This window comes from Heptranchias perlo, chromosome 6 (genome assembly GCF_035084215.1).
Source record: "Heptranchias perlo isolate sHepPer1 chromosome 6, sHepPer1.hap1, whole genome shotgun sequence".
Classification (NCBI taxonomy): domain Eukaryota; kingdom Metazoa; phylum Chordata; class Chondrichthyes; order Hexanchiformes; family Hexanchidae; genus Heptranchias; species Heptranchias perlo.
The window spans coordinates 53532950-53556361 of NC_090330.1; the positions used below are offsets into that span (position 1 = coordinate 53532950).

The following is a 23412-nucleotide window of genomic DNA, read 5'->3' on the forward strand; positions in this document are numbered from 1 at the left end:
TCATTTCCCAGTGTAATCGCACAATGTTATAAAACACTTTCTCTTTTGGTCATGTGACAGAGCCACACAAAAATGTTATGACTGTGATGGCAGAGCTAATGGAAGGCACAAACTCAGGTGAATTTTCAATAGGAGACATCAGAAGAGTTGATCAGCATCTGCAAAACTGAAAAACTATGTTGACCTATGTTCAGGTGGGAACACACTCTGGTTTTAGTTGATCAAAAGCGAAATACTGCAGATGCTGGAAATCTGAAATAAAAACAGAAAATACTGGAAATATTCAGCAAGTCAGGCAGCATCTGTGGAGAAAGAAACAGAGTTGACGTTTCAGGCCGATGACGAAAGGTCATGAACAATGCAATTATCTTTCAACAGTATCTGGGAGTTTGTTGGTTCTCTGGCTTACAATTGCACTTTCGAGTTCCCAACTGCCTATCCTTTGGCCTTCCATTCACCAGGATACTTCTGCAGCAGTTGATTTATTCAACCACTCCCTCGCCTCACCTTGATGCACTTCTCCCCAGAAAAACCTTTGCTCTCCCATCCACGGTATGCCCCATCTTTGCTCTCTCAAGTCCAAGGAGCACAGATTTGAGTGTATCTGGTGTACAACTGGTTTAGTCATCCAGCACCAGATCTGACTGGATCACATCAAGCACCATCAGTCCTCTCTGCCAAAAGCACCCACTACTCCAGGATCATCCTGAAGAGCAGAGATAACCCCCAGCTTCTATTTTCCACTACCAACTGCATCTGTATACCCCTCCCTCTGCTTCTGCACCCATATCCCCAAGGTAGAGACTATCCATTCAGCTCCCTCCACTGCTTCCCCCTTTTTCCTTGCCCACACAGCCAATCCTCCCTCCAATTCTAACGCTGAACTTTAAAGATAAGAGGGAAGTATAGATGAGCCACTGCGCTTATGCTTCCTCACCCAATGTCACATCATTCACTTACAGTGAATATTATTGCAGTTTATCAAGACAATACTGACCTTAATAATACAGTCGCTGGTGCTGGTGTCTGGAAAATTGCTGATTTCCAGGCCTTGCATGAACAGCAGAAATGCAGCCTGGAAAAGCTGATAGTCCACACGGAAACCAGATAATTGGCAACTATGTAGAAATCTTCAAGATTTTTACCATTATGGAGACTTTGAATTTAGGGACGGGATTTGAAGTTCAGGGTGTCAAAGGAAAATAATTAATTTACGCAACTTCTTTTAGTGGAACAGATTACCAGTGTGGTGGTTAGGTTTGCCAACCCTCCAGAATTGTCCTGGAGTCTCCAGGAATTAAAGATCAATCTCCTGGACACTTCTGCAAGTAACCCAGGAGAAAAATCATAGGGGTATTGAAGAAATTGTTTTTTTTTTCATTTTCTTTAAACACTTTTGTTTATTAGTTATAGAAATATTGGAAATGGGGAAAAAGCTGTTTGACTGTGTGGGGCGGAAGGAGGTGGTAGGTAATGTAATGAAACCTCCAGGAATTCGTCCAACTGGAGTTGGCAACCCTAGTGGTGGTGGATCAGAAAACCATGGCAGGTTTTAAAAAGACAACTGGATGAATTCCTGTTGGTAGTTGGAATACTGGGTTATTAGTTCTATAATCACAGTAAGGAACCTGCTGGGAAGTTTAGACGGGTAAGCTAGATGGGTCAGTGATCTTTTGCCAGAAACATTACTTTGTTACTATCACTTTTTTTTCTCAAAATACTAGTTAGTGTTATCTTTAAACACATTAAAGAGTCCCACTGATTGATGTATCTTTCACAGTTAGCCTGCATCAGAATAAACTATAAAGAATATTTTAACATTGCACAAAACAAAACAATGACACTAAAATTAAGCCTTAGGATATTAGTGTATGAAGTTTAATACATTCGCCTGAAATTCCTCTCTGCTATTCTAATGGAGTCATTGATCTATTTAAAATAGATGGGTTAACATCTTGGCTGTAACAGCAGAGTGAGGAGATGGGATCAAACATGTTAAGCATTTGCATACTGGTATCTCTCGGCCTAATTCAGGGCTGATCTGTTTTCAAATGGTATGATGCTGCCATTCTGCTATAAGGAGATGCAAAGAACCAGAAGTTTATTAGTAAACATTGCACTTGGGTAGCCTGTGCCATGGAATGATAGAAAGTGTGTTGTATTCCCCACGGGATGAGCTCCAATTTTTGCCTAGTCTTTGGGGAAGGCATAGAGTGAAGCCAAGAATCAAAAACACCATGAATCAACCTACACCACCTTCACACACATCCTGGGATCTAGTTCTAAACAACATTGTAAGAATCCTTGGAACAGGTTAGGGAATGGCATCAGCCACAGGAATCAAAGGAGATGGAAGTAAACAATTGTCATAATGAGTGCAGGAGCAACTAGTCCATGAAACCTAACATTTCTATTCTGTGTAAACCATATACTGTTGTAAGATTCTCATACTGAATACTGTGTGGAAGAAAAATGCAGTTAACAGGAAGGTGCCGTTAGCATGTGCAGAAAAATGGGAGTCATTAAATGGGTAATTTAGAAAAGGAATGTGGCACACTTATCAGAGGAATGCAGGTTTGAAAAGCTTTTCTGTGGGATTAAATCAACATAAAAATGCAATTCAGTAAAATATTCTATATGTTCAGGTGCAATTGCATTTCATTTGAGAATTTTAAAAAACATCGTGATTAACTCTCCTCATCATTTTTAGGCAGTGATGGAAGTACAGAACCTACGGCCTTCCTACTGGAAGTTTCTGCTGAGGCTTACAAAGGGAAGGTAAGTGTCTCAGTTGACCGCAATCACACTGTTGCGTTGGTTTTAGAAATCACTCTTTCAGATTTTTATTTTGAAGACATTTGACATGTAACTTTAAAGAAAAGAATCATAGTCTGCATCTCTTTAATTTATCTCTTGAAAGTGCCACTATTTCTGATAAAGATACACATTTTTCAAAATGAAAAATCTAGTATGATTTACAAAAAACATTTTGTTTCCTAAATGAATGCTCTATTTCCTCTTTAAGCTCGTGTTCTCTAAAAATCTTCAAAAATACAATATATGTAATGATAGACTTGCCTACATAACATACTGTCCAGGTTTGAGGGCTGAGTTATAAAATATTTGACTTTGGGACTTTAGTCACAGGGTCAGCTGCAGATGAATGGTAGTGTGGTTTGTGGAAGTCTGCTATGTCTCTTGGTACTTCTGATGTCAGGTGATGCATCAAGGGGTTTGATGTAAATGGCCCTTGAATGTGTAAACCCTAGCAACTAGTTAGTCCCTTGATTTCAGTTTACCACGAGAGTGATTATCTTATTGAAGGCTAAGAACGCGGCAGTGGTGTGAAGTGTCTTTGCTAAAGCTTTTCCATAAAGGTGGCCAAACAGATTTGTGGATCCACCAGGCCATAATGCAGCTTATCTGTTAACAATTGAATTGCAGCCTGATTTTGTTCTTCATTTTACTCTTTCACTGTCTTCAAAGGTGCTGTTTGTCATATGACCTCGAGCAGAGGGGGATGTGGATGTGTGAAAGAATCACTGACTTCTATACAGTTTTTTTCAACAGGCTATTATATGCTTAACTGAGAGAGACAATCTACTTTCAGCTAGAGACTTCCAATATGTTTTTCCCAGTCGTATGAGCTGTTGTATTTCTGTGCGATGCCTCACTTCACAATCCAATTGGCATGCACCGTCAGAGTGCAGAGCCTCAACAACTTGTTGAGCAGTGATTATAAATTGCACCTACAAAAAGTTAAATCAAAAATTCCCAAGCACCAGATAAATCCCCATGTACCTAATAACCACATCCTTCAGAGCAGCAAAGCTGGAAGATTTTAACTTTAAAATAGACTAGAACAGATTGTAGTTTACGTGAAAAATCTTTTGCAATTAAGTCTTGACCACTTGCAGACCAGCAAATTTTGATGTACAAGCCATGAACGGTCAAGTTGCTTGGAAGTTAAATAGGAGCAAGTTGTGGTGATCTAGTTTTTGGTGTTATATTTTGTTTTATTAAGTCCTTTCAGGTAAAAGGTTTGTGGACCTTTTGAGTTCATGAATTTTCAGGTTTTTTTGTTGCTTAACCAAAGTACAAAGATATTTTAGCTTTTATTTGACTTTTTAAAAACTTTACAAAGTTGTTTAATAGCCAACAGCATTGATCCTAATCATGATGTGTAAACACACCGATTAGAATTCTTTGAAGCGAAGTTGCTTATATTTTGTATATATGTCTGTTATCCAAGCAGAGCGACATCAATAACACTCTCTGGAATCTGTTAACCTGTGCACCATGCTAAAACCTTTAAAAATATCTACAGGTACAATTCAGTTGCATTTCCTTTTTAATAAAAACAATTACATCATTTACTGTGTTGCTCCCTGCATAAATTAGATAGAAATATCAGAGTAAACCTCCACTTCTAAAATAGTAATTATCTGAGGTTTATCAATAATATTTTAGATTTCCTTCAATAAGATACAGACTGGTAAGCATTGTTAGCCACGTATAAAGAAAATTTTAAATCCTATTACATTGACCTAATGATGTATTCTGAAGTAGAAATTGCTTTCTGCCTTAATCTGCAGTCTATTAAAAGGGATCTATTGGAGCCCGTATATGATTAGCTTTTAGCTGTCCAACTATTACGATGCACTTTCAGCTAGTAATAAGATCAAACTAATATTCAGATCAACTTTCTGATTTTGAAAATTGAGCGGTGCTCATCAGGGCCATTTTAACACCTTGAAGTCTTCTTCCTTTGAAGAATGTTATTACTCTGAAAGGCTGCTGAGAGTGTCTAAGGTGTGATTCTGTTATTGCTACAGGTAAAATGCAATAACATAGATTTCTTCTTTAAAAACCTTTGTATTCATCATGCTGGGGAATAGAACACTTTCTATTTTAGGCACCCAGTGTCAGCATCAGACATTTTCAAGCCAGGTACAGCACAGTAAGATCCAGAGTAAAGATCTCTCTGCTCGACCCTAACATTGTGCCTCCACCCAAACCTCAGGAAAGTACCCCCCTACTACACCTATGACATATTTTCCATTTCTCACACCAACCATCCTTAGGGCCTGTCTGACTGACATTCCCAACTAATGACGGCCTAGTAGTAGTTTAGTTGTTAAGGCCCAAGCCCACGAGGAACTGGATTTAAACTGCTCAAACTTATTTCACATTGGACTCTTACAACGAGCAGTTGGAAGAGACGTTCATCCCATCAGTCTGGACTGGATTTAGAACCCAAAGCCCTAGAGCTGTAAGGCAGTGTCTATCGTACTTCATCATCAGTCTTTATGCTTCAATTCTGTAAAGCTAAATATATTTTGCAATATAACTTTTTTAGTTTGTCAAGTATTCACTGTTTCTGAAATTTATTTGCATTTGTATCTATTGTATATTAAAAATAGGTAGGTCATAACATTCTATTTCAAAGTGCATTGTAAACCTTGATGTCAACTGTTTATGGCATTTGTCCATTATATTTATCTGCAATCCCTGTCACGCCTGAAGGTTTTACTCTCTTGGGGTTTTTGCAATGTTGAAGTGTTAGCTAATGTTAATAATACCCAACAGTAGTAACACCCTAGCTGCTGACGCAACAGCTGCTATTTCATTTTGAGTCTGCATGTAGCTGCAGCCTCTGGCCACTGGGTGATGCCCTGGAGCAGTCTAAGGTTCTGAACCTCCAGTGATGGCAGGCTTGTTGATGAAGTAAAAAAAGGTAAGGAGGAAATTGTAAATTTAAATCAATTGAATAAAATTTTGCCCACATACAAGTTATCTCGAACTCCTCTTTTGGGCATTTTCCATCTGACCTGTCCGTCATTCCTTGGGTTCAGTCTCTGCACTCTTTTTTTATGGCAGCAGCACTTTCCTGTTCCCGCCAGTTAACTCCTTAGCAAATCACCCTCGTGATAACATCAGGCTCAATTCCCCTTTTCGCTACCTGGCGTATGATACCGGCTCTTCCACTAGACTAATTTCCGCAATGGTGTAAATTCCTCTTTATGAATTGAGTTTCTTTGCCCATCGAGGCACTTTGCAGGCCTTCAACCCATTTCCCAGCCTGCAATTGAAACCTCCTGGCCTGATCCCTGCCCCTTGCCCCCTACCTCAACCTCTATCTCCCACTATCGACTCTAAGGCGAACAACTCAAAACTCTTCAGAAATTGATTCTTGGCAGGGAATGAAATGTTGTTAAAAGTATAGGCAATATGTGCCGAATCAAGATTTTAACGCTCAAAAGTTGCATATTAACCCACAGTTCCCGCTGAAAATAACATGGCAAACAAGTGATGCTTTTTAAAAATGAACAAATAATGTTAGAAAACAGTATTAATTGTGATCAACTAATATGCAAGAAAATACAATATTCAACTGCTACTTATGACTGGAAATTGATTGCATCAATTTATTGTATTAAAATAAAGGAAAAGTTAAGAAAAAAGTAATGAATTTGCATGCAATTCATATATTAAGGCAGCGTTTCCCAAACTGAGGCGTGAAAGGTTCTAAAAGGGGGGGGGGGGGGGCGCAAAGAGGTTGGAAAAATAAAATATTTTCAGAAAAAACTGTTGAGGTGTGTTCTAAAGTGAACACTTTTGCCATTTTCCCTACACGTAGAGCGGTTTGAGACACTGCGTTAGATTGCAATAATCCACTCACGTGACTGGGGAAGTCCCACAAAATGGCAATGCCATCGCTTCGACAAATGACCAATGAGCTGTGTGTGTAGGAGGAAGAGTGCAGCCCCTCGAGCCTCCCACACACACAGCCCATTGGTCATTTGCTGGAGCAACGTCATTGCCATTTCGTGGGACTTCCCACGATTATTGCAATCTAAGGCAGTGTCCCAAACCGCTACACGTTTAGGGTGTGGGGAACACAGTAAAAGCGTTCACTTTGGGACACACCTCAACATTGTTTTTTTCTGAAAATATTTTATTTTTCTGACCTCTGCGCCGGGGCGGGGCGTGCCCCACAGTTTGGGAAACGCTGCTTTACATTAAAGACCTGTAGGGTAGGAGGCAGTACTGTTAGGAAAACAGTGTGTTTTATTTTTATACTTGTGATTTATTCAACTTTGTTTTATGTTTTGTAAGTTATCAACAAATATCTAATGTTTATATTTATAGAGGGGCGCGAGAGTGCTCACCTTCACTACTGTGGTGTGGGAGCCAAAATAGTTTGGGAAATGTTGTATTAAGGCATTGTACAGTGTCTCTTCTGTATTTGTTGTGTATATTATGACTACCATGCAAAATATGTGTAGTTAATCTTCAGTTACTGAGAGAAGTGAAATTTAATCATGTTGACAAAATTTGGTCTTGAAATCAAATCAAATCAAAAGAAAGAAAATACATGTATGCAAGTTTCAAGTTTATTTTCCACTGTTCAATATATGTCAAGACATATATAACTTATAATAGACAACAAAACAAAACAAACAAACAAGAAAGGCATGAGAGTGCTAGCTTTGAGAAAGTTGTGTTTTTTTTCTCAAATAATATAGTTATTGTCTAGCCTGTTGAAAGGATTATTCTTCCTCAAAATTCTCTTCTTCATATCCAGCATCTCCATCAACTTCCTCACTTTCTACAATATCTTCATAAGTAACAGCTGGTAGATCTATATTGTCACATTTCTTGCAATGTGCACAGCTCTGTACAGGAATGCCAGAGAGACGCAGCATTTGTCGTCTGCCATGTCTGCTTTGCACTTGGACTTCTTGCATGTCTGGTACGCAAGTTCAAGAATGCTTTGTTGAGCTGGTTGCATATCCATCCAGTCAATTCCTAGGGTATTGTTGATCAACTTCCACCCATGTCCAACAGGAGACAGACTATCTGGGTGCTGTTCTAAGCTGCGCTTATAGATGGATGCCTGGAAGTTAGCACGTCGAACGTGTTTATGCAAGAGATCATAATTAGATGACATGGCCAAATGCTCTGGAATATAGTGGTTCCGGTCGCTCTCCTGTCGGTTCTTGTCTTGTGAGGAAGCGTGTACAAGACCTATGGCAGTTGGCATGATAGCGAGCTTCTATTGCCACACATTCTTGGTTCTCGATATGTGACAGCAGGTTCTGGTCTTGCTCGAGACAGGTAGCTTCAAGTAATTGCCCACCATTGACCAACTCGCATTGTACCAGAACTTCAGGACGTCTCTTACAGGTTAAGTCTATGATATACTTTGAGCACGGCAGATGATGCAGACTTTGGGGAGAATGTGAGAAGATCGAACTACTTGGTCAAGTCCAGAACAAGAATGCAGTACCCTCGTTTGCTTCTAGGCAGGCTTTGATAGCTCTCCACTCTCTGTGTATGAATTTGTGTCTGCTGCTGAAAATAAAGAGTGAGAAAGGGAAGAACATTGAATACAAAGAACAAGTCACGAGCACTAAAATATATAAACCAAAAAAATGAACGAATGGAAAGTGAGACTTCATTTTTAAAACTGCAAGAAATTGTAAGCTTATTCATTCGCCCGAGTTTGTTCAACTATTGTTCAGTTTTCATCATAAAAATATAAGATAAATTTAAACATTCTGCCTACCTGCAACGGATGCAGCTTCATGCTTCTTCTTGGCGACTAAACCTCGTTTCTGTTTTGATGAATCAGTGAAATACTGGTTGCGTTTTCAACAGCACCCAGCGTTTTCAGGCATAAAGCACTTCACTATTTCAGCCTGATTTCTGACCAAATCTGCCCAAATCTCTACACTGTAAAAACATTGTCTACGTTGATTCCATGAACGATTTGATATCTTCAGCAACATTAGAAATGTGAGCTTAACACCTTTTAATCAAATCCAAGAATTTATCGCCAGCAAATCGGCCATAATATTAATGAATGCTTTTTTGAATTCTGCAGAATCACTCATAGATTCTGAAAGCATATTCATAAATAGCAGATCAGTTTACAGGTTCTGCTGTTGTTTGTACCACGTGACGCGTTTTTTTTTTCTTGTCACGTGCCGCAACTCTCTAAAACAACATTTCTCATTGAATGATACGATTCTGATTTACCGAATACGTGATTTGATTGAACAAATTTGCAAACCAGATACCTGGGATCAGTCGGAAGGGTAAATCTTACAATATTATCGTGATTTTCAAGGGGTTTTCAAATTCTGCCATGGAGAGAACCACAAGACTAACAGCTACAATTGGACACCCAACTATCTATCCCTGACCCCTCCCACTCCCATCCTCCTCCTGTTCCTCCCTGTCCATCTTCCCCCTTCTTCTTCCCCCATCCTCTTCCCCATCTCCGTCCCCTTCCTCTTCCCCATACCTTCTTTCTCCCTTCCCCTTTCCCCCTCTCCTCTACCCTAGCTTGATCTGAATACTGCACTAGGCCTCGACTTGCAGTGTGCAATACCACAGGAGATCAACTAGACTAAATAAACAAAAACCCCATCAGCGCATGGCTATTGTAAAAGTGGATTACATTTGTCGACAGTGTAAGTTAGCTAGATTTGTCATGATTAGTTCGAAGTAAATAAGGGGGAACCACTGGACGTAGTATATTTGGATTTTCAAAGGCATTCGATAAGGTGTTACACAAGATTAGGGCTCATGGGATTGGGGGTAATATATTAGCATGGATTGAGGATTGATTAATGGACATAAAACAGAGAGTAGGAATAAACGGGTCATTTTTGGGTTGGCAGGTTGTAACTAGTGGGATGCCGTAAGGATCAGTGCTTGGGCCTCAGCTATCAATGACTTAGATGAGGGGACTGAGTGTAATGTATTCAAGTTTGCTGACGATACAAAGCTAGGTAGGAAAGTAAGCTATGAGGAGAATGCAAAGAGGCTGTAAAGGGCTATAGACAGGTTAAGTGAGAGGGCAAGAAGGTGTCAGATGGCGTCTAATGTGTGGAAATGTGAAATTATCCACTTTGGTAGGAAGAATAGAAAAGCAGAATTTTTTTTAAAAGGTGAGAGACTAAGAAATGTTAGTAATCAGAGGAATTTGGGTATCCTTGCACATGAATCACAAAGTTAACATGCGGGTACAGCAAGCAATTAGGAAGGCAAATGGTATGTTAGCCTTTATTGCAAGGGGGCTGGAGTATGAGTAAGGAGGTCCTATATAGGGCTCTGGTGAGACCACAACTGGAGTACTATGTACAGTTTTGGTCTCCTTACCTAAGGAAGGATATACTTGCCTTAGCGGGGATGCAACGAAAGTTCACTAGATTGATTCCTGGGTTGAGAGGGTTGTCCTTTGAGGAGAGATTGTGTAGGATGAGCCAATATTCTCTGGAGTTTAGAAGAATGAGAGGTGATCTCATTAAAATGTATAAAATTCTCAGAGGGCTTGACAGGGTAGATGCTGAGAGGCTGTTTCCCCTGGCTGGAGAGTCTAGAACTAGGGGGCAAAGTCTCAAGATAAGGGGTTGGCCATTTAGGACCGTGATGAGGAAAGGTTTCTTCACTGAGAGTGGTCAATCTTTGGAATTCTCTACCCCAGAGGGCTGTGGATGCTCAGTCGTTGAGTATATTCAAGATTGAGATTGATAGATTTTTGGACACTGAGGGAATTAAGGGATATAGGGATAGGGCTGGAAAGTGGAATTGAGGTAGAAGATCAGCCATGATCGTGAATGGCGGACTAGGCTCGAGGGGCCGAATGGCCTATTCCTGTTCCTATTTCTTATGTTCTTAAATGTATCTTCAACTGCTAAGATACCAAGTTTTTTCAATACCAATCCTTATATTTTTGTTTCAACCAGGTTTGCTTTGATGAACAGGCGAGCATTGGATGTTTTTGGCACACAAGCCTCTAGAGACTTCAAAGGATTCATACCAAGACTGGACCCAAGATATACTCTTATGACACCAGAACTTGAACTCCATTCCTGACTGCCTACTGGTTTGATCAGCCAGGATAAACATTCATTGCAATGGTTCAGTATCCTAAGGCAGGTTTAACAGAAGGAGTCATTAATTCCAGTGTTTCATCTTAAAAATATTGGTTAACAATCCATATTCTTGCTGTTTTCCTTAAGAGAAGGGCTATCTAATTGAGCCTCTCATCTTATATTAAAAAAATGTGAATGTTAAAGCACTTAATTTTTGGAAGTTCAGTAGTTTCTGTTAATTGATTGTTCCAGATTTTGTTACAATTTTTGCTAGTTATTTTAAATGTAATACATACAAATTCAGGTGTACTACAAATCTCATTGATGCCAACTGCTTGTTAGCAGGATAGCACCCATTTTATATACACTGATGCTGATGGATTTGTTTGAGAAATTCAATATGTTTTCTCTTTTACATAGTCTATAGTTATGATTTCATCCCTTATAGCCAGTTGTTGACAGACAAAGGAAATGAACAGTATTTGATGGAAAATAAGTTACATCCTTCTGTGTAAATTGCACCTCCGACTTGCACTGCTGAAGGAACATAGTTGTTTTTACCATTAAATTGTCGATCATTTTTGATCAACAAAGCCCTGTTCATTTTGGTTAAATAAGTAACCTCTTTACCACAAAATTCTATCCATACTTATAACTTAATGAAGGTCTTAGTACTAATTTCTGTTGCAGAATTTGTTAGTACTCTTCTAACTGAATGGAAAATTTTGGCTGTAAATGCAATAAAATGTGTTTTTCAGGCAAAAAAGCATTCATGTAATAGGAATTTAAAACAAATAAAACTATTCAATTAGAAATTTTACTTGATAATTGACCCTATAGGCTTTTATTACAGTTAAGCTGCAGCAACCCTTTGAGAGCTGAAGAACTTTTGTTTCTGCGAATCGAACAATTGCCATCAGTAAATTGTTCAGAAAGGATCTAGTGCAGAAATTGAAATTCCAAATATTAATAAAAATACAATAAGGATATACTTACGAATTAACTATTCTGTTTTATACTACACTGAAGAAAATTGAATTTTTTGACATAGTCCATAATAGCAAAAAATGCCTTTTAGTTTACAGAAAAATGCATGTGTGTTGAATCTGTAAGAAACTACCTTATTTCTATAGCTGATGATGTGTAAATAGAGCTGTTTCTGAAACTTGAAATGAAAAGCAAGTGACATGCAGACGATGATGGGAACTGCTCTAATGCACTACATATGCTGCAAGTTGGAAATAGTGGTTTTCTAGATCCATCTACGTGCTGCTAATTAAAGAACTCTGGCCTAAGCTGTCCAACTGGACTATCCTCATCAGTTCCAGTGGTATGTGAAATTAGAATGGGAAGTGCTATTGTTTCCAGTAGTCTCATACCAACGTAATAGATTCCTGAGAACCTTCAACTATTTTGGTATTTTACTCCAACACAAGTGGTTGGCATTGACAGAGCTGTGACTGGTATTCCATCAAATAATGGCATGCGTCTGGTTAATAATCAGTATATTTACAGGTGTTATTTACCTCATAAAGCAAGACTCATTACAGGATGTGATTTGAATTGCTTTGATAGCTTTGATCAAAACTGTGAGTTTTCAAATTATTCCAACAAATTGGAAAAATGGAGATTTTCCCTGATATGTACTGGAAAATTATTGTGGAAGATTTGATTCAGCAACATGTCAAACTTCAAAAAGAATTCATGTCTTTTGTGAAAAATTGGTTTATTGCATTGGTCTATATGTATTGAGCTACAAAGGGTTAAAGGGCAGTTTGTATTTGTTTATGTATGGCTTCTTATTGCAAAGAGCACAATTTGTTGCTTTTGTTACCACTCCCATTTGTCCCTCCCGCCTTAAACCTCTGCCTAGAAAACTTGAGTTTGAAACACAAACAAAAGAAAACAAAGGACATGAAACCCTTCCACTGTCAACAGACTCCTCTAGTGGTTTGTATAAAATGTCTTCACTGCAGAGAGGGGACAAAACAAATCTAGAGAAGATGATATACCATGTAATTGTATTCAATTTTTGTAAGAAAAAATAGAAAACTCAAAACATGTAAATCGTGTGATAAATTTAAGGCTGCATCTTAACAAGTTTGTATATTAATATAAATATCCTTTAATTTTAACAATTAAAATACTAATAAAACATCAGTGAAACCAAGTATATTTTTACTTATAGTAATGAAAGAAGATGGTTCTATTATTGTCAGTTTTTATTTAGCTCAAATCTGCTTTTTTGAGTAACATAGCAAGTAGTTCAAATGACATGCAATTCAGAAGTGCATGCGGGCAATGGTTCTGACTCAAAATTTGTTAATTTCTAGTTGGTATTAGTAACCCAAAGCCATTATTAATGGTTTCTTCAAACCCACAGTACTTAAAGCAAATGTTAGATTAAATATCTATAATGGTCCAATATTGAACGACAGTTATGCTACCACAATATCACAATTGTCTTAGAAACTGCAATAGAAAAAAAAATGACAATAATGGGCTTCTTCCCCCACAAACGCAGACAAAACAACTGTATTTCCATTTTACAATTTAAAGTTCCATTTAATGGTGGAAATTGTGTAAACATTCTCTATATTGTGTGTAGTGATTAACTGCAACAGGTTTTGCACTGCTATGCTTTGAGAGCTTTCTCTTACTGTTATTATTGGCAGGTATGAAAATAGGAATAACTGTTCAATAATGTTTGTGTATTACAAAATATCATTGTGTGTATCTACATGCGGACGTTCATAACATTGTACATTTACCCCATCGTGATTGATGCTGTAGTACATGTTTAATTACCTTTCATTTCTTTCCATGTTATATGTTGGAAATGTTTCCTTAAATACTCCTCAAACTTGTTGCAATTATTTAAATAGCACCTGAAATTTTCCAACTATAAGGTACTTCAAAACCAAAAAGTTTTCAATACCAAAATTCTGATCCATCTCAACTGAAAGAAAATTAATATGCATCAATAAATGTGATGGGCTTATTTCAAACATGGAGAAATGGTCAATTACCGCTGGAATTCCAAAATGTCTTTCTTTGTCCTATTTGTTTTGTGAATGATTTTATGAACAAGTGGGGCAACAATGTGCAAGTTATGTCTTTTGATGGTAGCAGAAAGATGAGAAAGAAGAGCAGTCTATTTAAAATATTCAGCCAATGCAAAAAAATGTTGGAAATAAATTGCATTTGCTGTGTGTGCTGATGCTGTAGCAGTATTAAGATCTTGCTCGAAGTCTTTGAATTGTTGATGGAGAGCTCTGACATAGTATCCTTTCATAGTTAGGGCCCAGGTTTGAATCCAGCTCATGTATGAGATAGAAGTCTTCTCTCTGGCAGCTGTAAGAGTTCTATGTGAAACGAGCTTGGGCATTGCCACCTAATTAGTACTGGCCTTGAGTCTGCAGCATAAAACTGCCAATTTGGGTCTAATTGGTACTCTGAGACCACAAGGCTGTCTGATAAAAGAAAGAGTAAATGTCTCACTGGTGCAGGAGAGGATGTTCTGTTGTGGATCAGGTTAAGGCACGTTTCCTGGGTCATTATACCTGGTAGTGCGTTATGCTTACACTGTGAAAAATGTTTATTCACCAGCACTAATATTATTACCTCTGAGCACAAAAGAAATGACAAAAAGCTGAAGACTAGAAAATCCTTTTTGCTCCTTGATGATTTGAGCACACTGGACAGTAATGCTAGTTTTACAGGATGAACCCTACTCTGTGATTCTGAATTAGTTTGGTTTCTTTATATTAAAATTAATCACATTTGTGTGGGAAGTCTAAAATTCTTTCAGAAATACTATAAAGTTGTATTACTTGGGTACATTTGTGTAACATCTTTAACATCCCAGGTGCTTCCAAGGAGAGATGGACTGAGTGTTAGATGAATTAGGAGAGTTGGCCAAAGGCCTAGAATAAAGTTACATTTTGAGGAGGTTTTTAAAGATGGGGGAGGGAAATAGTAAGGCTAAGAAGTTGTGAGTGGAGTTGCAGAGGGTAGGGGCAAGACAGCTGAAAGCTCTGCCAAGAAATGAAGAATGCTGGGAGCGGGGGCTGCATAGGAACATAGAGTCAGAGGAGCATAGGGCGCGGGATGGGATGTAAGGCTGGGGGAGGTCATGGGTAGCCCCCCAAAGATGGAGTGATTGTATTGAATGTGTGGAGAGGAAAGGGAGGGGTCAGGAGTTGGTTTTGAAGGAGGAGGGAGGGCGAAGATGGAGGAGATCTCTGCCAAGAAATTACCAAAGGAGGGCAATAGATGAGAACTTTAAAGCAGAGGCAGGAGAGGTGAAGACGGTGACATTCTCAAACAAAATGCCAAAGGAGAGCAGCGAGAAGCCCAAATGAGATTTGGTGATGACAGCCACACTGCTAGCCTTCCACCTCCAAGGGTCTCCAACCCTTCAAGCCTAAAGGCCACAGATTGAAGTGTACCTGTTGCACGCAGTTTGGATGGGCAATTAGGGATGGGCCACAAATGCTAGCCTCGCCAGCAACGCCCACATCCCATGAACGAATAAAAAAAAAGGAATGGGACCTAGGTATTCTGGGAGAAGGGGAGCAATAGGGGAATAGCAAGAAAGTTAGTGAGATTTACTCTTGCTGAACGGCATGTTTGCTGGGCAAAGGAAATGAGGCATTGGCATTGCTGCTCATGGCGAGGTAGTTCTAGGTACCACAAAGGGCACATTGTCGGAGCAGAAGAGAATCGTTGGCATGTCCAGGAGAGACTCCAAGCCTACAGCGGTGACAGGACAAGAGAGGAGTTCGGAAGGGTGGTGCATGCACCATTTGTATTTTGTGGAGTACGTACAGAGACTAAAATGTAGCCAGGCCCTCTAGGTGGACACTTGGGGAATAATGGCCAGGAGTCCAGGGTCAGACTGAAATAGTTGAGTGTCCAAGTCTGGCAGTTGGTTCCAGCTTAATGTGGAAATTGACGTAAGTACCCAGTTCATGGGTGAGAAAGAGAGACTTGGTGCCCTATCCTAGTGATGATTGGAAAACAAAGGATGGTTCATGTTCTGGAAAAAGCCAGGGCAGCAAATGGGCAACAAAAATGGGGTAAATTTACATCAGTGGTTAGGGCTTTCAAATAGTCTGCACTCTCACCAAACCAAAGAGCCTCCTGCACCTGGTTTTGTAGAATGTAGCTCCAAGCAATCTGTGGTGCTTTACAATTCACATAGCGGTGGGAATTGTGGAGCAGAGGTTGATCAGTTGGGGGCCTGTCACATGTAGGAGACGAAACTGATCATTTCATGGGGCCAGAAGTAGCCAGATGGAGGCCAGGGCATGAACAGTTGCAGAAATTAGTAACAGACAGTGCTAAGTGAATTCCCACATGAGCAGTAAGGAGGTTGAAGCAGCATAGCAGAATGAATTCCCAGGTGGAGCAGTGATAAAAGGCCAGCAGAGGAAGCTGGCGAGAAAGAAACTCTAGCAGGTGCCATCTTAGTCATCCTAGGGAGCCAATTGAACCTAAATCTTTTGCATAGATCATACTCTAGAAACTATCTGATCGTCTGTCAGCTTGGCATAGTTGGCCGCATTCTTATCTCTGGATCAGAAGCTTATGAGTTTGCATGTGTAATCTAGACAGGCACTCCATTGTATTATTGAGGAAGTGCAGCATTGGCGGAGGTGATGTGCTTTGAATGAGATATTATAATGAGGTTCCATCCTTGTACACTGGTTTATATGAATTTTAAAAAGCCATGGCACAATTCAAAAGAGTGGGAATTTGCCTAATGGCCAACATTCCTCCTTCAACTAAAATCAAACTACCTTTTGTGTAAAGTGTTTTGAGACTATTACAAATTTAGGTTTGTCAAAGATACCTTCTGGGTTCAGTGGCATCAGTAGCTCCTGTTTGTCTGTTTACGTTCCAGAGTTGACTCCACTGACCAATACCCACTTGCACGATAGCATAACCAGGGGACATAACAAAGTTTCCTGCTTCAAGGCATATCTTTCACACGTGCCTTAACGGACTTCGATGATCTTTCAGCAGGCAGATTGTTTACACTTTAGAGAGATAAGGCCAGAACAAAATATTACGCTGTTTTATTTTTGAGGCGACAAGTGACTATACAGAAAAACAGTTATGGTCAGACTCACTTAATTCGGTGAACAGAACAAAACAGTGAAGATACTGTAATTCCCCACATCAGTGCATCATCTTGTTTAACTAACTTTAAACAAAATAACTTCTTACTACCCTCCTGCATCCGATGTCTGGGTGAAAGCTTGCCCTAGCAACTTTCTGTTTAAAAACTTGATTGTCAGTGTGTGTCTCTGTCCGTATTTTATCTCCCTGTGTTCAGAACTAGAGGAGGTATCCTTATCCAAACACGTTTGCCAAGCAGCTGGTACCAGGGACTTCCCAATACAATGGGTGTGAGGTGTTTATTGATCACTGAGACAGGCTAACAAATTGCTTGTTGATTCTGGTCTTCAGGGAAACTACTTAAATGCCCAGTTAATTCACATTTTTAACTATCTTTTGTTGCAACGCTTTTTAAAAAAAATTGTGTGACTACACTTAGCTTTTAAAAAAAACAACTCTTGAATGTAACTTTTTTCCAAATCCTTTCTGTGGAGAGAAAAAGGTCAAAATCCCAAAATGTAAGACATTCCTCAGAAATGTGGTAAGATGCAATATAAAAGAGAATATTTTCTTTTGATTCTAGTTGGACCTGGTTGTAATGTACTCTGAAATATTCCCTAATAAGTCAGGCTTATCCTCACAATGCTGCAACTATTCAGTACGAGTCTATATTGAAGAGGTCATACTTTGTTGCATATGCAAAACAATCTTTTAAAGAGTAGAGAGCCAGTTTTTCTGACCTTGGGGAGGTGCCAGGAATTTATTCAGACTTCTATAAGCGAAACAATATTTATGTATCTGCCACGTAAAGCAAAAGAAAAATGAATGCAAGGAGATATGTTAATCCTTCGTATACCCTCCTTTTTGCTTTCTCTGCTCTCCTTTCCTTTATCCTTCTAAAAGGCGACAAATCCCCTGGACCTGACGGCGTACATCCTAGGTTTCTAAAAGAGTTGGCTGCAGAGATAGTGGATGCATTGGTTGTGATCTTCCAAAATTCCCTAGATTCTAAAACGGTCCTAGAGGATTGGAAGGTAACAAATGTAACATTGCTATTCAAGAAATGAGAGAGAGAGAAAACAGGGAACTACATAGAAACATAGAAAATAGGAGTAGGAGAAGGCCATTTGACCCTTCGAGCCTGCTCCGCCATTCAACATGATCATGGCTGATCCTCCATCTCAATACCATATTCCCGCTCTCTCCCTATACCGCTTGATGCATTTTGTGTCTAGAAATCTATCCAGCTCCTTCTTAAATATATTCAGTGACTTGGCCTCCACAGCTTTCTGTGGTAGAGAATTCCACAGGTTCACCACCCTCTGAGTGAAGAAATTTCTCCTCAACTCAGTCCTTAATGTCCTACCCCGTATCCTGAGACTGTGACCCCTCATTCTGGACCCCCCAGCCAGGGGAAACATCCTCCCTGCATCTAGTCTGTCTAGCCCTGTCAGAATTTTATGTGTTTCAATGAGATCCCCTCTCATTCTTCTAAACTCGAGTGAATACAGGCCGAGTTGTCCCAATCTCACCTCATACGACAGTGCTGCCATCCCAGGAATCAGTCTGGTGAACCTTCGCTGCACTCCCTCTATGGCAAGTATATCCTTCCTTAGGTAAGGAGACCAAAACTGCACACAATACTCCAGGTGTGGTCTCACCAGGGCCCTGTATAACTGCAGTAAGACATCCTTGCTTCTATACTCAAATCCTCTTGCAATGAAGGCCAACATACCATTTGCCTTCCTAACTGCTTGCTGCACCTGCATATTTGCTTTCTGTGACTGGTGTACAAGGACACCCGGTCCCTTTGTACATCAACATTCCCCAATCTATCACCATTTAAATAATACTCTGCCTTTCTGTTTTTCCTTCCAAAGTGGATAACTTTACATTTATCCACGTTATACTGCATCTGCCATGTATTTGCCCACTCACTCAACTTGTCTAAATCGCCTTGAAGCCTCTTTGCATCCTCCTCACAACTCACGATCCCACCTAGTTTTGTGTCATCAGCAAACTTGGAAATATTACTTTTGGTTCCCTCACCCAAATCATTGATATATATTGTGAATAGCTGGGGAGCCAAGCACTGATCCCTGTGGTACCCCACTAGTCACTGCCTGCTACCCTGAAAAAGACCCATTTATTCCTACTTTCTGTTTCCTGTCTGTTAAACAATTTTCAATCCATGCCAGTATATTACCTCCAATCCCATGTGCTTTAATTTTGCACACTAACCTCTTATGTGGGACTTTATCAAAGGCCTTCTGAAAATCCAAATAAACCACATCCACTGGTTCTCCCTTATCTATTCTACCGGTTACATCCTCAAAAAAACTCCAGTTTGTTTGTTAAACATGATTTCCCTTTCATAAATCCATGTTGACTTTGTCTAATCCCGTTGATATTTTCTAAATGTCCTGTTATCACATCCTTTATAATAGACTCTAGTATTTTCCCTACTACTGATGTTAGGCTAACCGGTCTGTAGTTCCCTGTTTTCTCTCTCCCTCCTTTTTTAAATAGTGGGGTTACATTTGCCACCCTCCAATCTGCAGGAACTGTTCCATAATCTATAGAATTTTGGAAGATGACAACTAATGCATCCACTATTTCCATGGCTACCTCTTTTAGTACTCTGGGATACGGATTATCAGGCCCTGGGGATTTATCGGCTTTCAATCCCATTAATTTCTCCAGCACTATTTTTTACTAATACTAATTTTCTTTTATTCCTCCTTCTCACTAGTCCCTTGGTTCCCTAGCATTTCTGGGAAGTTATTTGTGTCCTCTTTCGTGAAGACAGAACCAAAGTATTTGTTTAATTGTTCTGCCATTTCCCTGTTCCCCATTATAAATTCTCCCGTTTCTGACTGTAAAAGACCTACATTTGTCTTCACTAATCTTTTTCTTTTTACATACTTGTAGAAACTTTTACAGTCCACTTTTATGTTCCTTACAAGTTTACTCCCATACTGTATTTTTCCCCTCTTAATCAATCTCTTGGTCCTTTTTTGCTGAATTCTAAACTGCTTCGAATCCTCAGGCTTGCTACTTTTTCTGGCAACTTTATATGACTCCTCTTTGGATCTAATACTATCCTTAATTTCTTTTGTTAGTCATGGTTGGGCCGCTTTTCCTTTTGTGTTTTTGCGCCAGAAAGGAATATATAATTGATGCAATGCATGCATTCGTTCCTTAAATGTTAGCCATTGCCTATCCACCGTCATGCCTTTTAATGAAGCTTCCCAATCTATAATAGCCAACTCACTCCTCATACCTTCGTAGTTTCCTTTGTTTAGATTTAGGACCCTAGTTTCGGATTGGACTACTTCACTTTCCATCTTAATGAAGAATTCTATCATGTTATGGTCACTCTTCCCTAAAGGACCCCGCACAACAAGATTATTAATTAACCCCTTCTCATTGCACAATACCCAATCTAAGATAGCCTGTTCCCTGGTTAGCTCCTCAATGTACTGGTCTAAAAAAGCATCTCGTACACACTCCAGGAATTCATCCTCCACAGTATTATTGCTAATTTGGTTTGGCCAGTCTATATGCAGATTAAAGTCACCCATAATTACTGTAGTACCGTTGTTATCTGCATCTCTAATTTCCTGTTTGATCCCATGCCCTACATTACCACTACTGTTTGGAGGCCAAAGACAACTCCCACCAGTGTTTTCTGCCCCTTGGTGCTTCTTAACTCCACCCAGACTGATTCTACATCTTGATTTTCTGAGCCAATATCCTTTCTCACTATTGCTCTGATTTCATTCTTTACTAACAACGCCATCCCACCTCCTTTTCCTTTTTACCTGTCCTTCCTAAATATCGAATACCCTTGGATATTCAGCTCCCAGCCTTGGTCGCCCTGCAGCCATGTCTCTGTAATTGCTATTATATCATAGTCGTTTACATCTATTTGCGCTGTTAATTCATCTACTTTATTACAAATGCTTCGTGCATTCAGATACAGTGCCTTTAGATTTGTCTTTTTAACATTTTTAGACACCTTAACATTTTTTGTACTATGGCCCTATTTGTCTTATTACCATTTTTTTCTTACCTGGACCCTATTTGTTGTCTTTTGTTTGTACGCTCTGTCCCTTCCTGACACAACCTGGTTATCCTTACCCCTTTCCTGCACTGCTTCTTTGTCTTTTCTCTTTAGCATTCTAGATTTCTCTCCACCGGGACACTCCCCCCACCTTATTTCGTTTAAAGCCCTATCTACCTCCCTAGTTATTCGATTTGCTCGAACTCTAGTCCCAGCATGGTGCAGGTGAAGCCCGTCCCAACGGAACAGCTCCCTCTTTCCCCAGTACTGGTGCCAGTGCCCCATGAATCGAAACCCGCTTCTCCTACACCAATCTTTGAGCCACGCATTCATCTCCCTGATTCTATTTACCCTGTGCCAATTTGCTCGTGGCTCAGGTAATAATGCAGAGATTATTACCTTTGTGGTTCTGCTTTTTAATTTAGTCTCTAGCTGCTCAAACTCTCTCAGCAGAACTTTTTTCTTAGTCCTACCTATGTCGTTGGTACCTACATGGACCACGACAACTGGATCCTCCCCCTCCCACTCCAAGTTCTTCTCCAGCCAGGAGAAGATGTCCTTAACCCTGACCGGGTAGGCAACATAGGCTTTGGGACTCATGCTCCTGGCTGCAGAGAACAGTATCAATCCCCCTAACTATACTGTCGCCTACTACAACCACCTTCCTTTTTACTCCCCCCCCGCCCCCCCCCCCCATTTGAACGGCTTCCTGTACCACGGTGCCATGGTCAGTTTGCTCATTCTTCCCCCAGTCCCTGCACTTGTCCACAAGGGTTGCAAGAAGCTCAAATCTATTGGACAAGCGCAGGGACAGAGGCTCCTGCAGTACTACCTCCTGGATCCCCGTACCCGCCTCACTCGCAGTCACGTCTTCCTGTCCCTGACCACATGTCAATTCTAAAGTATTTAATCTAAGGGATGTGGCTGCCTCCTGGAGCAAAATGTCCAGGTAGCTTTCTCCCTCCCTGATGTCTCGCAACGTCCGCAGCTCGGACTCGGACTCCTCAACTCCGAGCCGAAGTTCCTCGAGCCGCAGACACTTACTGCAGATGTAGTTGCCCTGGACAAAAATGTCCACAAGCTCCCACATATTGAGCAGCAACACATCTCCTGTTCTCCCATTATTTTATTTATTTAATTAATCAATTTAGTGTTAATCAAATTATTTACCTCGTTTAATTAGTTTAATTAAATTAAGTTTAGTTTTAAAAATTTATTTATATGCTATATGTTAACTTAAAACATAGTCCACAGCCACTACCAATCACATACCTGCCTCACCTGTAAAGTCACACTTTTCTCTTGTTGCAGGTATGCTGCTGCTTTTATCCCCGCTCTCGATCTGCTGCTGCTCAGGTCCGCTGCCGCTTTGCAGAGAAAGTTAGGAAAAGCAAGGCAAAGCAGCGCCTCCTTCCCCCACTTCACCAAACTCCCACACTTAACAAACTCTCAAGCCGTTCACTCTGTGCCTGCTGCACTCAGTGCCGGTTGCACTCACAGGCCCCTGTATTTCTACTGTTTGTGACTCAGATAGCCCTGCTTTGCTACTGTTTCAGGAACCAGTTCAATCTAGCAGGCCAGTTAGTCTGACATCAGTCATCGGGAAAATGCTGGAATCCATTATTAAGGAAGTGCTAACAGGGCACTTAGAAAATCATAATATGATTAGGCAGAGTCAACATGGTTTTATGAAAGGGAAATTTATTAAGAGCTCTTTGAGGATGTAACTACCAGGGTAGATAATGGGGAATCAATGGATGTAGTATATTTGGATTTCCAAAAGACATTCAATAAGGTGCCACGTAAAAGCTTGCTACCCAAGATAAGGGCTCAAGGGGTTGGGTGTAATATATTAGCATGGATAGAGGATTGGTTAAAGGACAGAAAACAGAGTGTAGGAATAAACAGGCCATTCTCAGGTTAGCAGGCTGTAACTAATGGAGTACCACAAGGATCAGTGCTGGGGCCTCAGTTAATAATTACAATCTATATTAATGACTTAGATGAAGGGACCGAGTGTAACGTACCCAAGTTTGCTGACGATATGAAGCTAGATGCGAAAGTAAGCTGTGAGGAGGACAAAAAGAGTCTGCAAAGGGAAATAGACAGGTTAAGTGAATGGGCAAGAAGGTGGCAGATGGAGTCTAATGTGGGGAAATGTGAGGTTATTCGCTTTGGTAGCAAGAATAGAAAAACAAAATATTTTTTAAATGGTGAGAAACTATTATGTTGGTGTTCAGAGACACTTGGGTGTCCTCATACAAGAAACACAGAAAGTTAGCATGCAGGTACAGCAAGCAATTAGGAAAGCAAATGGCATGTTGGCCTTTA

General features: G+C 40.0%; 1 protein-coding gene across 1 annotated transcript in view; it reads left to right on the plus strand.

The window, feature by feature from the left end:
* Positions 1-14675, plus strand: part of tmem135 (transmembrane protein 135) — a 362855-nt gene extending 348180 nt beyond the window's left edge. Inside the window, exons 14-15 of the mRNA XM_067986325.1 lie at positions 2711-2778; positions 10761-14675. Of these exons, the coding sequence (XP_067842426.1) occupies positions 2711-2778; positions 10761-10890 (198 nt within the window). The 3' untranslated portion in view covers positions 10891-14675. The remainder of the gene's footprint in view (positions 1-2710; positions 2779-10760) is intronic.
* The last annotated feature ends 8737 nt before the right edge of the window (positions 14676-23412 follow it).